Source organism: Tyto alba, unplaced genomic scaffold (genome assembly GCF_018691265.1).
Source record: "Tyto alba isolate M040663 unplaced genomic scaffold, T.alba_DEE_v4.0 Super-Scaffold_45, whole genome shotgun sequence".
Lineage (NCBI taxonomy): Eukaryota > Metazoa > Chordata > Aves > Strigiformes > Tytonidae > Tyto > Tyto alba.
In genome coordinates, this window is record NW_024881321.1 from 17,733,799 (window position 1) to 17,751,142 (window position 17,344).

The window sequence follows — 17,344 nt, forward strand, 5'->3', positions numbered from 1 at the left end:
ACATCTGTCATTAGCATTAAAATGAAAGCACTTGGGGGTGAAATACAGGTTTGGAGTATGCCAGGAATTATAGTTTAAAATAGAATAATAATGTTTAAGGATGCCTGAAGTGTGCATGGCGAATGAAAGAAGGTAATAAAGTAAAACCTCAAAACATAAGGTATCAGAAGTAACAGGTGCTGAACAACAGCAAGATAGAAAGGTGAATCCCTCAGCCCTGGCATTTAACTTTATAAGACAGATTTATTTATTACTCAACATAGCTAAGTTCACCTATGTTCTCCAGAAGAAATGATGCAGATGAGCTGCTGTTTTTCTGGAAGTATGATCTGATGCTCTCCTCTTTTCATTTCAGAGGCATTCAGGAGCTTAGCCGCTCAAAACCAGTACACTTGGAGCAAGCTAAATGGAGATTAAGCTACCTCCAAAATTATATCCAATGTTCTCCCAAAGTAGAACAGTTTATAATTTGTTTTCTGACCAATGATCAAAGTTACCACTACCACAGCTCAGACCGGTTTCGCGCTCATCTTTTCCGTACTTAGGCTCTTTGGGAATGACACTGAATTATTTTTATGAAGTATCTACTTGAAACTGCTACCAGATGAGTGAAAGCCCCAATTTGAATAACAGCTCTCACTCTTGCAAAGGCAAATCAGTACTTCAAGACTGCTGCAAGTGTTCATGAAGCAATTGCAGTTTAATATCCAATTTCCTCAGCTGTACTCCCCAAAACTGGTGCATCAAAATTCATGCAAGATTTGTATTCACATTAGTCACAATAGCTCAAAATCCCTTCTTGCCCTTCCCTCCACCCCCTTTTTTTAATACATCTACATTTCTTTTTTCCTGCTGCCTACAGACCAGCAAGGCAACCCAGCTGAAGAATAAATAAGTTCATTTTCTCCCGATAATCTACGTGTTGCTTCTTACTAATGCTTACCTGAGAACATGAGGAGATATCTTTAAAATTCTTTTCAAGCACTACGGATTTGGTGTCTGGACTGATGAGGTTAACTTCAAACCTTCCAACCTGAGGAGGGGGTGAGGAAGGGGAGAAAAATAAGTCATAAACTAGGCTGTCTAGGAGGCACAACATTAAGAGCAACAAAATGTCACAGTCCAGACCTTTCTTGTTCACATAAAATACCTTCAGTACAACAGCTTACTCAGCAGGAACAAGGGTGCCATAACTTAGCCTATGTTGAGTAAGAATATTTTGGCAAGAACAATACAGTCAGTTGAATAGGAAAAAGACTTGAAAAGAAGACAGCTTTTTTTTCCCTGCTTCCTTTTCTTTGCAAGTTATTTTGGTCCAAAGATCACATGTTTGACAGACAATACTAAAACCTTTAGTAAACAATGTGATTAAATTAAAAGCTGCAATAAAAAACAGAATTAATTTTTTTTTTTTTTTTTAAAACTATATTGTAGATCAGCTGAGAAACTATGTTGATCTTAAGGTGATACTTTTTGGTTTTGTAATAATTTCAGATAAGAGTACGTTCTGCAGCAAACTATCTTTCAGTTTTCCCAAACTGCTCCTGAAGCATATGGAACTTATTCCATAGACCTCAGGGAGTTTTTCACTAGTGATAGCTGTGGCTTTCTAAAGGGCAATGCGTTCCCACTTCAGTTAGCATTTCCCCAAGAGAATAAAAGGCAAGAATGATCTTGAAAGCAAATGGAAAGACAAAACCCTGGCATTTGGCCCCATGTTATTTTAAGGTCTAAAGATCTTTCCTTTTACGGGTCATGTCCTTTAAGTGTCCTTTTGTTTTCCTAATACAAGCTCCAAAGATGTCAATTTCACTTCAGGCATGAGAAGAAATAACTGTGAGGTTTGAAGGAAGAAGCCTTCAGTGCACAGATGTTTGAGTACTCATCTGGGAAAGACGAACTGAACATTAATATAAATTATCATAAAGGGGCTGGCTCAGACCTAAGGCTGTGAAAACCTTATGTGCAGTTGTGAGCTTCTTTTTAATTGCACAAAAGAGAGGATTTGTTCACATGGAAGACTTTATCAGTTCTCTTTCTGAAAGAATACTCATGTTTTTCGGCTAGGTCCTAGATCTCACCAATACAGACAAACCAGAACTGCACATAAAATAATTATTTCCCTAGAAACTCTGTTCCTGTAAGTAATTACTCCATAAGTAATTCCTTTTTCTTAAAATTTATCTAAGCTCATGAGTCAAGGTGACTTCCTTAAGAAAGTTCAGCTACTCACGTTCCAATTGTTTATGAACAGATATATAAATATTTCTGACAAATCATGAAACTATATTGAATCCATACTATTTATCTTGTAAAACTTGTTTCAGCTTCAAACTGCACAGGGGAAGATATGGTGTAAAAACAACATGAAACTAGTCATCCTAGTACACACCTGGAACAACATTGTCCTGTTCTTTTCAGAATCAGAGGGCTGAACATGACTAGGTGCACTTGCATGTCTTCTGCGTGGCTGTATTTTCAGGTTTGTGTCATGAACCCTTCTCTGCATAACTGCAGTAACACTGCTGCACCGGGACCGAAACTCTTGCTGCTCATCAAAGCCAGAGTCCTCTAAAATTCTCTCTGGGAAGGAGCCACGAGTGCTGGCCAGGTTGGTCAAGTTGGTCTGGCTACCGATTGTAAACATCGCAGCATGCCCTGCAGTGTTATTCGGGCTGTCCAGCTCCTCAAATGGGCTATCCGATGGAGAAGCTGGCACATTTCCTTCACACAGGGATAAGTCCAAACTCGACTCATTATTCCGCTGCTCATTTAATAGTTTCAGGCGCTGGCGCTCATGAAGGCTGAATTTCTCAATGCAATCATCAATTAGTGTGGAGGGAGCTTTCTTGTGAGCCACCGTCACCTTTCCACAGTACAACACTTCAAATTTTTGAGAGTCATAGAAGGCATCTTCACTATCCTTACTTGGTTTGGCATCTTCTTTCAGTGCTGCTTTGGAGACTTGTCTTATGCTGCTGATGACATCAGGAACCTAAGGAACAGCGTGAAAGGTCTGTTTAGTAGCCACAAATGAGATAGCACACAGTGATACGTCAAACACTTGTCAACGCCACTATTTACAGAAGTTATTTCTTCAGTAGAGTGCCACTAGCTTCTTGAGTGACAATATAAAATTAGAAAACTCTAAATTCTGTATAGACAATTTATGCAGTAGAAGCAAAGCAAATAACTTTTTTTTTTTTTTACTGGAACCTGTTCCAAAACATAAGGTTTTAAATTACCAGAATGTCTACTGATGAACGTTCACTTTTTTTTTTACACTGAGACTGACTTTTCTGTAGCCCTCTTACCACATCAGCGTCTCTTGCTGAGGCATTTTTCATCGGGCCATCACTGCTTCTTTGTTTTTATTTTGCAGAGCCAGATATTCCATTCTTAGGACAGTTGTGGAAACAGTTTTGTGAAAGAGAGACCAGCAATCCCTACCAGTTTCAACTGACAGTTTTGAAATAAAGGCAGCAAGCATATGGAAATTTTACTTAAGTACTACAGACAATTGCATTAGCTCTCATTTATTATCTACTACAAATATTTCACCCCATCCATCCTATGACATTGCTTAAAGTCACACTTCCCTGCTTCTCAATCATCATGCCATTAAGAAGCACACCCAAATCTCTCTTCTTCATTCTTTCCTATCAATTCCTACTATACCCTGTAAGGCCAAACTGTACATCTCCAGTAGAAACTCTCAATTTCAGCCCTGTATCACCCAGCTTTTTAAGGCCACCTGGGTCTTCCTCCATTTTATCCCAATCATCTTGGGAGGATGTCTGCCTTCAGCATTAACATATTTGATATGCAAGTCCCTTTTTCATTTTACCTTCACTAAAGAAAACAAGGACTTGTCCAACTCTACTGACCACAGAGAAGAGTGCTTCTAGTTGCCCTTTTGACAGTACCTAACTCTGCTTAACCAAAATATTTTCTCACCAGGTCTGCATTTTCTCTGGAAGGATAATGAATGGCATCACATTACACGTACTGGGGAAGTTACTAGTGACAATGAGATCAAGAGAAAACATCTGATTTTTCTTCGCAAGAAATCGGTTCTCACCACTCACCTAATCCAATTCAATCAATCAACATCTTTTGTATTTCATACAGCCTCCTACCATATCTATAATATTTTTTAATTTGTTTCAAAGTTATTCTATTAAAAAACCCCGTAACTCTGAAGCCACGCTTTAGTAAATAATCCATGCTCCCTACAGTATCTCCTTCTTTCAGTCACATGATACCAGTTGAAACTTGCTAATGAGGCAGTAATCTCATATGCCAATACTTTTGCAAGTCAGAGTGGAAAATTACCTCGTCTTAATCCCCGTCTCCCATTACACACGCCCTCATCCATTGGGCATTCAACTCAGATCTGCTTCCAGCTCATTTATTGCAAAATTAGGTTCAATTACCCTAAGATCTACTGACTGTTTGGCTTTCACCCCTGTAGATGTCATCATCATCTCAGTTTTCAGTGAGGCTAAATGTTAATCTTGATATGACACAGATACTGGAGTGTATTTAATCTTTACTCATTCTCACTACCAGGCTGCTTCACCATCACCCAAGGTGCACTTCCTCCCAGACAGGCCATCTTAGCTGGACATGGACAATTCTCACTTTATACACGCCAGTTCATATTCCAAGATGCAGCTGTTTTTTTCACTGATCAGTCCTCTTACTCCTTCTAAGGTCTGTGCTTAAAGAAGCTCTAGAGTTTAAATCCCTTAGCTCTCTCTATATGCAAAATTCACAAGCTAGCTGTCTTTTAATTAATGTTTTCCTTTTTAGAAACCATAACCTGTTACAGGACAATTCACTTGTATTTCTATTCAATGTACAGTGACAAATTATAATTCTATTAAAAATGCATAAATTCTACACGCAATCAACTAGAATAAACAATGTCAGCTGTTTAACTGGCAAACTGGAATATTAAAAAGTGTACCATCCACTCCAATTACTGGGTTCTGCCACTTGCTCATCACTTCTAAGATAAAAGACTGGAGCCTCCTAACACATCCTACCCCTCCCACCCCACCAGCAAATGTCCAAATAGGCTGGAGATAAGACACTACCAACTCTACCACAATAGGATTCCCCATACATTCCCTCCTCTCTCAGAGACGTCTTCCACAGAGTTTTACGTAATTGCAATTCTATCTAAAAAACAACCACCCTACCATCCTGCTATTCATCACTTGGCTTTATTTCCATCTTTTCCAGATCGTGCATACCCTTCAGACACTAGTATTTGAGTCACAATTACTACTTCACAACCCCTGCTCCCTGTACAGCTTTTGCTTCTACCTACCACATAAATTGCTACAGTATTTACACTTCATCATGGAGAGATCCTAGAATTAGAGCAGAAATTTCAGCTCCTACTACCTAACCAATTCTTACTCCCTGCTTTGTTCAGATAAACTTTTTTTACAGACTTTGTTATTTTTTATGTTATTTTTCTAGAGTACACCGTCATCAATATTCACTTTTTTCCTATTTTTCTACCTATCCACGGAATGAAAGTGATAAATCAAGGTGAAAGTTTGAGACTCATTTAAAGTCCATAGTTACCAATATCATTCTTATATAAGAGACGAAGAGGAAAACAATTCATACAGGGATATCACAATGGATAAGAAATATCTGTCAGACAGTCCAGAACCAGTTCCAGATGCTTGTTGGTTGTTTCATGGATTTTCTAGATAGTATGGTATGAAAAACAGGTTCAAGTGTAAGATGCAGGACAGATACTAACATTGCTAGGCAATTAGTCATACAGAAGGATTTTATCAGTCTTTAGTGTGCAGAAATAACTGTATACCCATGACAGGGTGCCCAATGATTAACGGCATGACAGCTTGTACTGTTAGACCTGACCGTCTTCACGTTCAGAGTGACACTGCCTCATCAAGAACCAAGCGGCACTACCATCTGAGACACACCTGATCAGATTACAATATGTTAATTTAATGTTTTGACTTTGGGCAAAAACCATAACTGGAATCAAGTGGATTTGCATCTATATTTTCCTGAAATGCAAGATACAGAAAAAGTTGCACAATTATCAAGCATAGCAACCATCCCAATGTGGCATTTTACACATTTCTTTGGCATATATAATTGTTTTTTGACATTTTGCTTCTCTGTGTGTCAAGAAGCCTCAGTCACAAAAGTTTCACCATCAGAGTTGTGTAACTTTTTTGGATTTGGATATTAGCTTATTACCTGTTAATGCTGAAATTGCAGGGTAAAGTTAGACAAGATAGTAAGCAGAACGGAGATTTTAAAATACTGAATTAACAGCATGAAACCACTTAACTACTTTTAGAAATCAGTTTAATAATATTAATAAGACAGACTCCCGAAATATTTAAAACTTACTAATGTGTTTCCAAGTTCTAGTATTTCCTTGCAGCAGTCTCATGAAATTAAGCAGCCGAAGGGGAGAAATGGGATTCTTATTCCTGAAACTCACAGGGCCATTGCAGATATTTGCAGACATATACTACCAGCTCTAACAGTAGAGCAAAACAAAAAAGGTTAAACGAGTAATCTCATAGTTTTTCAGCATTCACCTGCATACAAGGAAAATAACTCATTAAAGTATTTAAACAATCTATTTAACATACTCAGAATTTTTTTTGTGAACCCTTGAAGATAGTTATGTCAAAGAGGGAGACTGGAGTAGAGAGGGATAGGCAGTGTATTTGCAGGGTGAGAGAGGCACCCTTCCAGTCTGAACAAACCCAGTGGTGCTAGTGCCGGGACAATGCAAGAAGACTTAATTCTCCCATGTTTTGCCTCTCCCAAGTCCCATGGTCTGGGGACCTACCACCTTTTTCCAAATATTTCTGGGCAGAGAAGAAAAAGATGACCACGGCCCAAAGGGAGTTGCAGAGGGCTTCCCAGGAAGAAAGGTAGGAGCTGAGGCCGTGCAGGGACAGCAGTTCTCAAACCAGAAGCAGAATGCAGAAGCATAATGTAGGTCATGCCTGTAGATATTGTTCATGAAGTTTCCCTAAACTGTTGAGGAGTAGCAGACTATCACATGAAGTGGAACAATGCAGTTAGAAAAAAAAAAAAAAATAATGCAGTGACAGGACAATACAAACTTGTTGGAGATATACATGTTCCCAGTTCCCAGTCCATACAAATTAACACTGTAACATTAAAGCATCTTAAGCTGGCATTCTAAATGTTAATTGTCCAATATATTGTATTTATTGCTGCAGAAAGTAAAAAGCTTATTAACTTCTCACTTGAAATGCTTAAAAAGAGGATGAGCTCCAAGAACAGAAGCTGCAAGGTCCTTAAGAGCTAAAACCCAGGAGCACACACATCGCCAGGCAAAAAGTTGTCAGAAAAAAAAAAAAAAAGCAAAAATCCTGACAAGCTTCATGAAAACTAGATAGATGTGGTATGTTATCTAGATGAAGGAACTAAACAACACAATCAGATATGCTAGAATAGTACACAAAGCTTTCTCTAATACAACGACCTCATGCTTAAGCAGATACAGACACACTGAACTCTGTCAGGCATTAATAAATTGATATCAAACAAAATGGATGTGAGAGCCTCAGATGAGCTTTCTTCCCCTCCAGGATGTCAACACCTGTACATGACTGTCAGAAGACAACAGTGGCACATGAACTTTAAGACCCTTGAAACAGTGCCCATAGTAATTCATAAATCTCTGAATAGAGCCAAGAGAACTCAGAAGACCAGAGATCCTTCTTCAGGGCCTGTACCAAAACCCCCACAAATGCAAGAAGCCAAAAAGACAAGAATAGACAGTGAGTACCATAAGTACAAAACTAAGACCTGTGATACCAGTTTGCCTTCTGAGTGTGAGGAACACTCCAAAACTTGTTGAGGAGAAAAAACCCAAAGCAACAAAACCCCAAGTCTATGAGTTAAGAGTCAAGTAAGAAGAGCTCCGTAATGACATTAGACAGGCAATATTTCACTCCAGGGAAACATTATTGATCTAATACATCTAATTAAAGAAAAAAACAACCACTTGAGAATCCAAATTAAATTGGTTACTATTCCTATTTGAATAGCCTAAGACTGTACGAATCACTCTTCACCCAATTAGACCTGATTAAATATGTGGCGATTCACAAAGTTAGCTGTACTCAGAACAGATGGCACCGGTCGAATTCTGCACCATCTACAATAAGATTCAGCTCAGAGTGTACAATGTAAGTAGTAAAGCATGATAGGTGTTATACTGCCACAAATTGTTTACTACAGACAGTAGAACTTTGGTAAGCTGAAATTAGTGATGGCATCAATTTTAGCCCAATCTATTTCATTTGCACCCCACACCACTTCACCTCCCTCATGACCTTGGTTATAGACCTTATGAGCTACTGCACTACATCATCCATTTGGCCAGCTAGTATAGAATAAAGTTGAAGCACTTCACACTGGCTAGAAGACAAGATATATTAATACCCTAGATCTGCTAATTCCAGCTCTGCAGTTCACAGGCTCCATCCAGGTCTGTCCCTTGTGACTAGACCTACAACAGGGTCAGTGCATTACAGAGAGCAAACACCTTCCTGGTACATAAGTAGTAGACCGTTCAAAGTGCATGTGAACAGTAGCATCAAGAAAGTTCTCTGTGTTGAATGCAGAATGATATTTTCATGTTGGAAACATCAGTTTAACTGATGTAACTAATTCAACCTCTTTCATCTGACGATTAAAACCAAAGAGAGGACTATGGGAAAATAATTAACACAAAATTAAAACTTTCCTTGCAGGTCTTCTCATGTCACACAACCAGGTTTCTGTTAAAATTAATTCCAACTTTATCAACCCTACCTTAAAGCCCCAAAAAGGAACTTCAGTTATGAGGTGTTTATCACCAATATCTTAAAGTTGCAAAACAGAGAGGCTATCAGGACTTCTAAATCATGCATGTTGCAGCATAACACTAGAACAGTTTGTCACAACTCTAGAGTAGGCAGAGTATTTCCATGGTGATATCGCATGCTTTTTTGAATAGAGGTGACAGAAGTCAAGCATTAAAAAAAAATATATATATATATAGTCCCTTTGAATTTACAACAGCCTCCAGTGAACAACATGGATCTCCCTTTTTTGTTGGAGTGATAATATTCAAATGCATTTCACAGTTATTACCAAGCAGTGCCTTCAATTTCAACCCAAACTTAGAATGTGAATGCTATGAATATTGCAAAATTCACTTGCTGTATATCATTATTTCCACAACTGAACAGAATTTCACTGTGCAGAGAAGCTGCAGCTCTTGTTAGGTTGCTAGCTTCCACATGGAAAATTTCAGTCTGGAATTTATTAACAAAGCAGAGCCCCTCTTCATACCATAAAGCTTATAAACATTAGCATGACTGTGAAGTACTAATCTAATAAATATGCTTAACAAATCTGGCTACTTAATGACAGCAGTTGTAGCAGGGCAATTATTTTCAAAGCAAGGAAGAAGCTCGGCCCCCCTCCATTGCCACAAGAGCTGCAGTGTCAGATCCCTTCCACCATACAAAGCTACACAAGAAGAATGAACATTATGCACGCTCGTTAGGAGCGGTCAGTACCTGCTGGTGTGGGCTCCAGTTCAGAAGCACAGGCATGTCCAAGCAAAGCTGTCACCAAACTTTAGTGTCATGAACACCAAAGGACTTGGGAACAGACTGGGGTGAATGAGTGCAGAAAGATTCCCCTCTCAAAACGTCTGGCAGTGCTGTTGCAGCATTTCCTCAGGGTCGCTTCGTGATATCACAGCACAGCCAGAGCTCCACGCAGTAACCGTTATGCTTCAAAAGCCAAGTATTTCCTGACTTTGGGCTTGAAGCACCCGCGTTGCCTCGGATTTGAATAATGAGTCCCACTCATGATCTAGCTATGTATACTTAAAAACAAACAAAAGAGAAACAGGATACTATCCAGAAATCAACACCATGTGCTTGGCTAATTAATGAGAGTTTGACATCTATCAATTAGAAGCCAGTGCAACATGAGAAAAAATTAGAACAATCGGATATGACTCTCCTTTCAGTTAGTGTTAAGTTGCATGTACGCAGGATAAGAGAACCCAGCGACAGCAGTGAAACATGAACAGAGACAAAATAAGCCATGTATCACATCCTGCTGTGTATCAGGCATTCAACACCAAGGTAAAGTTCTTATCTTGCACAAAAACACACCCAAATGCCAGCCAAAGTGCAGATATCAGTAACTATTCTCAACCAGAAAGAAGGGTGGGAAAGGCAGGGGGAGGGGGGGAAATGTTTTCTTTTAACTGCTATAAATGTTTTTACTTCCATCCAGTTAGTACAGCATTGCTCATCCATACAGTTTGTACTTCTAAATCTACAGCAGTCTTCCGCTTCACACACTGGTGACAGTGCTCCACTTCAGTTTAAATGCATGCTTCTGATAAAGAGATAAAAGACCAGCTTAGATTGATTCAATTTATGCAGTCATACAAGCAATTTGTTGACTTTGTTTATGCTAGAGATATTTAGGAACTAGAACAGAAGAATGTCTCCATCAGCTGACTTCATACCGAAGGAATACCAACCATCTTTGCTTTTACAGAAACAAGGAGGATTTGTAGCCAAGAGAAATGCTATCACAAAGGGAAAAGAATAACAGCCAAATTGCTAAGCACTTCTATAACACACCTGAACTTAGTGTACTTCTAAAAATATAGTTTAGAAAACACAAAGTCAGGTTCTCGGCAGGCAGTAATAAGCATTGGCCACCAACTCAGATTCATTCTGCTTCAAGTCTGAGCTAACACAACACAGGCCCAGTAGCAAGAAAGCTGGAATACAGGGGCTGGCAAAGAAAGACCCAGTGAAAGCAGCTTTTAGAGCTCCAAGCTGACTATCACCCCTGGCAGCTAGTGCTTTCATATTTCTGCTGTTCTCTACAGGTTCATGAGTTCAAAGAACAGCAACAGAAAACACAAAGAGCAAGCCAAAAGCCCATTAAAGAATTGCATATAGTAAAGTTTTGCTTTCAGGATACAGTCTTCCTCCTGTTTGCCTGGCCTATATTTTTTTCTAGGTTACTGGTCAGGACCCAATTACGTTTGTTTCTAAAGATCTACAACAGAGCAATGCGCTTACTTTACTCTGACATTCAACCTGATGCCATATGTTGGGGAGATCACATATTCCTGCAAAGCTGAAGACTACCGCTAAACCAGCCTAAAGAGAGATTTTTAGATAGGTAAGCTAAATAAAATAAAATTAAGTTCTCAAAGTAATTCTTACTGGAGATTGACCCAGGAATTCCTTGTGCTGTTCTAATATGGTCAACAAGCAGAAAAAAGTCTACCACAGTTGCATAGCTTACATTTAGAGAACCCCCCACATTCCCTAATTTGCTACTGGAAACCTGTGGATCACCTAACATGTTCTGTGTGCTGCACACACTTAAGATGCTACTCTGCCAAGTATCCAAATTTAAATAAGCAGTATAACGACAGAATGTGGATCAAGTTACTTAACAGGAAAGAATGTGTAAGAGTTACAAGATTGTTTGGATGCCTGAGCAGACAACAGATGCCTTTTTTTTATACTTGTGTGCAAGCATGCTACAGTGGTATATCAAAGAACTTCAATGACAGCAGTGACAGCATAGCCCAACAGGAACATTATTTTAAATAAGGAAGGTTTTTGCATTCAGTATTTTGCTCCTATGTTAAGGCCAATCAGACTGATGCTTTTCCACTTCCAGATAGAGCTCACACTCACACTGCTTTAATACTCTGCAACCCGTAAAAGTGTCAGTACAGAGCTCTCTTGACAATCCTTATGTTTTTCAATATGCAGAATAGTAAGTCTCAATTCACCTACTAGTTACATACTCCAAGCACATGCAAGTATTTTCAAGTTTGTTTCCAAGTTCAGGACAGAGTTCCCAGTGAAATATTTTAGCAAAGTACAGCTTGCTTGTAACATCAGTTCACCTTAAACTTTCCAACTGCTTTAAACCAGGTTTTTCCAAACTATGAAAGCACAAATTCAGATATTAACCAGGAATTTTATCCTGAAAACTCTGCATGTTTAATATAATTTGGCACTTTATTTTGTAGTAAGAGGTTTATTAAAGAAGACATTTTTAAAAACTCCATCATATTTAACACATACCCTATTTTTAAAAGGGCATGCCTGAGAAGATAAGGCTGTCATGTGGACAGTCCCAAACAATTAATACATTCTCTGCATTTGTTTCCTACTGGGGGGGAAAAAGAAAAAAAAAAGCTAGTTGGGAGAGCTCATTGAAGTGTTTTGCCCATTTATGGTCACTATCCACTTCTCAAATACAGATCAGAAGATAGCAAACTTAATTTTAGCAGATTTAAAGTGCAAGTGCTAAGACTGAAATAAGTGCTCCATGCACGTTTAAGAATACGACAGAGTTTTTTAATTCAGTAGTTTTTGACAGAAGTGGTCAAGATTTTAATTTTAAAAAATGAACTAACATGTTGATTCACTATGAGACAAACACACCTTGGAAAGTTTGGTTTGCCCTAGTCAAGAGATCAAGGTTTCAGAATTCCTACAGGCCAGACCCTTGGCAACTCCCGCAGTGAGTATCAGCCCAGATTTGGTTGAAGACTATGTGCATCTGATTTCCATGGATGCCATCACCTTTATAACTTAATTGCTACAATAACCACCTCCTCCTGCTATCGCTGAAGGAAAAGATGGCAAGTGGCTAGTAATTCAGCATTCATTCTGGCAGATGGGAAAAATTACAGACTCTATTCAGCCTAAAAGATCTATCGGGTGTCTATATATTTGGTCCCAAAAAAGTCAGACACTTGAATAACTTGTAGCCCCCTTACTAGAAGTTCCTCGATGACATGAAAACAAGGAGTTAGGTTTTTTCCTATTTGATATTTTCCCAGAAACTCTTGGCTGCAGTATTCAGAAGTTTCAAATTAACTTCCCTTAAAAAGGGTTCTGTGTACAGAAAGGTAGACACCAAAAAGAGTCAAGCAGCAGGTGACACTGCAACAGAGATACAAAAAATAGATTACTGAGTTCAAGACTCCTTTTCTCAAAAGAACTTTTACTAAGAAACTGTGAAAGACAATTGCATATGATATCAGATAATGTGCATGGAGTAGAAAAAAACAAAACCAGACCGTAACCTAACAGCCTTTCAACAGCTTCACCCCACCAAGTAACATTCATTAGTGTTCTAGTATTTTGGAAATACACACCTGGACAACTTCCAGCTTGTCCAGTAATCTAAATGTTCACAAGAACAACTGTATTATCTTGTGACAGTACCAAATGCCTAAGCAATGAGTAGTACAAGTCATTTTTCCCAGATAAAAAACAGTAAACAACCCTATCATAAACACAGCGAAAGAGGATTTCAAAGCCATATTGATCCAGATGCTAAATCCTCAACCACTTTGAAACCAGGTGCCGGGCAGAGCAGGGAGCTTCCACCTAACTAGACTTTGTCCAGCACTGAAGTTGTGAATCATCATTTTGCCCAACGGAGACAGATCAATAGTGAATACCATGTCTGAAGGCAGAGCTAGAACATCACAAAACACCAAGCGCTACTGTCACTGGGAGCCACAGTAGTCTAATCTTGTCAGTCACTGTTAAAAATACTAAGATGTCATCAACTGCTTATGTTAGATGTGAAAATAATTCAATACAGGTAGATAGCTATGGTGTTCAAAAATAAATCCATACAGACACAGCTGAATGGGTAATTCCGATTTATTAGCTGAAAGTAATTAACTGCATGGTTGTTTTACTTTTTCACACAGAATTCCAAAAGAGCTACAGAGTTATTATTAATAATAAAAAAATAAACCAGTCCACAAGACCTAGGGGCAACAGAAAAGGAAATGCTTGCCAAGAAAGCTTTAAGACAAATGAGTCAATGAAGTAAAGACACAGTAAGGCCCTTTCAAAGGAACAGCTTCATAAGGTGAGACTCTTGCACCAATAGTGATATACATGCTGAATAATCTAAAGGCTTGATAAAGACCCATGAGAGCATTTGCATATATTTCCCAAAAGCCTGTGAGATTTTGTTTTGGTTATGAACCTGAGTTCTATAAAACTGTAGGGGAAAAAGGGAGCATAAAAGCATTCAGTTACTGTGTAAAGAAGAAAACACAACAGGTGATGAATACAGAGAAGCAAAATGGATGGGAAGGAGTTGTTTCTGAGGGTACGCAGAGTTTCTGCTTGGTTTTTAGGCAACATTTTCATATACCTCAGGTGAAGTAACTTTTGCAGAACTTCACTAATTGCTACTCATAGATACTACTTGTTTCAGTACTGCTAATCTCTATTTTCTCAATTTAGTATGTTTGGTACATGCTAGAGATTTCTGAGCCTGACAGCACAAACTGTAAGATTTAGGGAACCAGCATTTGGAATTGGCTTGAGTCTCATGTCCTAGCAATACAATCACAAATATACACAGGATTTCCAGAATCTAAATTCATTATTAAAGCACACCAAAGCCCACACTGCTTCGCCTTCTGTGGCAGCACCTTCATCTTACTAGTACTATTAGCACATCTTACTTGGGTACTTATATCTTAAAGTACATTCCCTGCATGTAAATGAGAAGGGCAACACAGCCCCAGTGTCTACAGCTTGACAAAAATATGCTTAGATGTAACATGGCAGTCCCCATGATGTGGCCTCTGTCTGGCTTGGAAACAACTCCCATTTCTGGGCTGATGCGGGGAGGGATGAGAAGGGAAAAGTGGTTTTGCTGCTGACACAACAGCATTCTCATGACATTGAAATAAGTTATTTTGAAGGATAATATAAATCCCACTCATTTAAGATTACCACAGGAGTTCTTCAATTATTTCAGCTAAGGTATTACTTGTCATGCTCAGCTTCAATCTAAGCAAGATACAGCTTAAAATAACTTAAGTATGTGAGTTCTTTCATAAAAGATGACTTTTTTTCTGGACTGATGAACTTAGAGCTCAGTTTATCCATAATTTTGTCATTCTACAGTTGAAGCTCTTTTTTACTTAAAGCAGCCCAGATTATGAAATACTTCAGTCTGCAACTGAAAGTCAGTTTGCTCATGAGAATTAGCAGTGAACGTGTAACTATTAACAGAAATTGGAAAATAAGCTCCCCTGAGGACTGAACTTCATTCCTCCCGCCCATCAACTCTCCCTCCCTTGGGGGAGTTCAGCCTATCTGGGAATTATCTACATTAGGAATTTATTCTTGATCGTGCCTGGATGTCCTGTTCTCACTGAAGTCAAGGCTGAAACTTGTTTTGCAAAGCCAGTGAGGAAACGTGTCAGTTGTACCAATAAGAGCGAGCACATCTAATAACGTATCTGTTCTGTGCTTCCCAGCATCATGTCTAGGAAGGCAAAATATGTCTTACTTACCAAGCTTCAGTCTTTTGTATGGTGTAATTTGCAAGCATGCCTTCCAATTTCATCTGTGACACTCATAAGGGCTTCCAAAACAATTCCATACATTTCTACATGGTAGACCAGTACACTTCAGGGAGGAACAACAGAAATCTCAGCTTCAAGGGTTATCCCAAACATGACAGAAATATGCAACACTGGTTAGATTTGTTATTCTCTAGGGAGTTTTTAAAGTATTTGGCATAGTCCCAGATGGTGTAGTTTCTGTTTGCTCATGAGCTCTCAGGGAACTGAAACTAGCATAGGATACAAGTTGGTTCACCTCTGTGCTTTTGCTCTCAGAAAAACTTAACATCTTGCATAAATTAGGTAAATTTAAAGTGGATTTATGATACAATGAAGTAGGTGTAACAGATTCATAGTTTATCAAGAAAATTTTGTTAGAACTATAAAAATTCAAGAATTAATATGGGCAGTCAGCTAAAAGCAAAATCTGAAAAATATACAATTCATTTGGGAAGCCAATTAAATTCACAGAGCAAGTGGAGTTTAGTGCATGGGGATTTACATTAATAGAAATGAGTAAAACCAAATATATTAACATCTCCATATTTTTAGATGAACAGAAGCCAAGTTGACCCAAGTAGAAATCTTTTTTTTGTTTGGAGTTTTATTGTTTTGGGTTTGGGGGTTGATTTTTTTGTTTGTTTGTTTGGTTGTTTTTTTTTTTTTTTTTTTTTTTAAGTGGAGAGTACCACTATAAGAGGATTATAATGAACTGGAGTAAACAATGACAAAATTATAAGTGAAAGTAGTAGAAAAACATAAGAACAGACATGTTTGCTCCCAAATCCAGTACTTGGTAAGTAAATAATTTCAATATGGTATATGAGAGCCGCTTTCTGCAGTGTTGCAACATGCTTAGTCCAGGCTGCTCTCCATAGATACTGGAACCTACATCTCATAAAGAGATTTTTACATCCTATTTCCCTTCATGGGAACACTGGGAATGACTAGCTCAGACTTGGATGTTCAGTGTAACATCATACTAAAAGTACTGCATTTCTGAAGAGTTTATGAGGTAATGTAAAAGAAGCCTCTACTGCCTCTACTACAGCTAGCCTGTGTTTCATAGTGTGCAGAGTGGAGATGTCCATTTTTCTGGATTTCATCTGTGATGTTATTTTTTCAACATGCTGCTTCTCCCCAAGCAGCTAAGAAGTCTGATAGGACCGATTTTATGCCAAGGTCTTTATGCTTATCAGAATCCTTGTTCAGCCTGTCCAACTGCTTCAAAGATGCATCACATATAAACACCAGTCTTGGAACTAAACAATTTGGCATTTCTCACCAGCACGTGACATTTGAGAAACTGTATTACTATCCATTAGTAGCAGCTTCATGATGATTGTTAGCCTAATTTATTTAGATGATGCCGGCTCTGAGGCTGACCATAGTGGACAGGGGTTCTAGAAGGACACAGAGTTGCTGCAAGGACTCTAAAGCTCAACACCATTTTTTTTATATATACGGTAAAAAATGTTACTGAACAGCAAATTTAAAGCTTTTGCCCTGTTTTTGTATTAAGAACACAAGAAGAAAACACTTCAAGCACCCACCAGAAATCAATCCATGTTAAGAACATACTGAAATAAGAGCTTACCAAAGCAAAAAAAAAAAGAAAAAAGTCTGTTACCTACAAATTTAGTTAATTATGAGGACATAGAACAAAGCCCATTATAAGTTGCGGGATAGACAGGTCTGAAATTTTTAAGTACAACTAAGGAATAATAGCCTTTTGAGTTTAAAAAAATAAAAATATTATTCAAAGCTGAGTGCTCATGACTTCTGGAAATCAGTCACTAGTTTAAGTGGATAAATAGGTAAGTTAGAGACTAATTTCAAGGTAGCACTTCA

At 38.4% G+C, this 17,344-nt stretch overlaps 1 protein-coding gene across 1 annotated transcript in view; it reads right to left on the reverse strand.

Moving 5' to 3' along the window:
- TBC1D4 (TBC1 domain family member 4) overlaps window positions 1–17,344 on the reverse strand; it is a 109,480-nt gene that overhangs the window by 43,664 nt on the left and 48,472 nt on the right. Inside the window, exons 2-3 of the mRNA XM_042805986.1 lie at window positions 2,393–2,995; window positions 944–1,033 (exon numbers count right to left, since the gene is read on the reverse strand). Coding sequence (XP_042661920.1) covers window positions 944–1,033; window positions 2,393–2,995 — 693 coding nt within the window. The remainder of the gene's footprint in view (window positions 1–943; window positions 1,034–2,392; window positions 2,996–17,344) is intronic.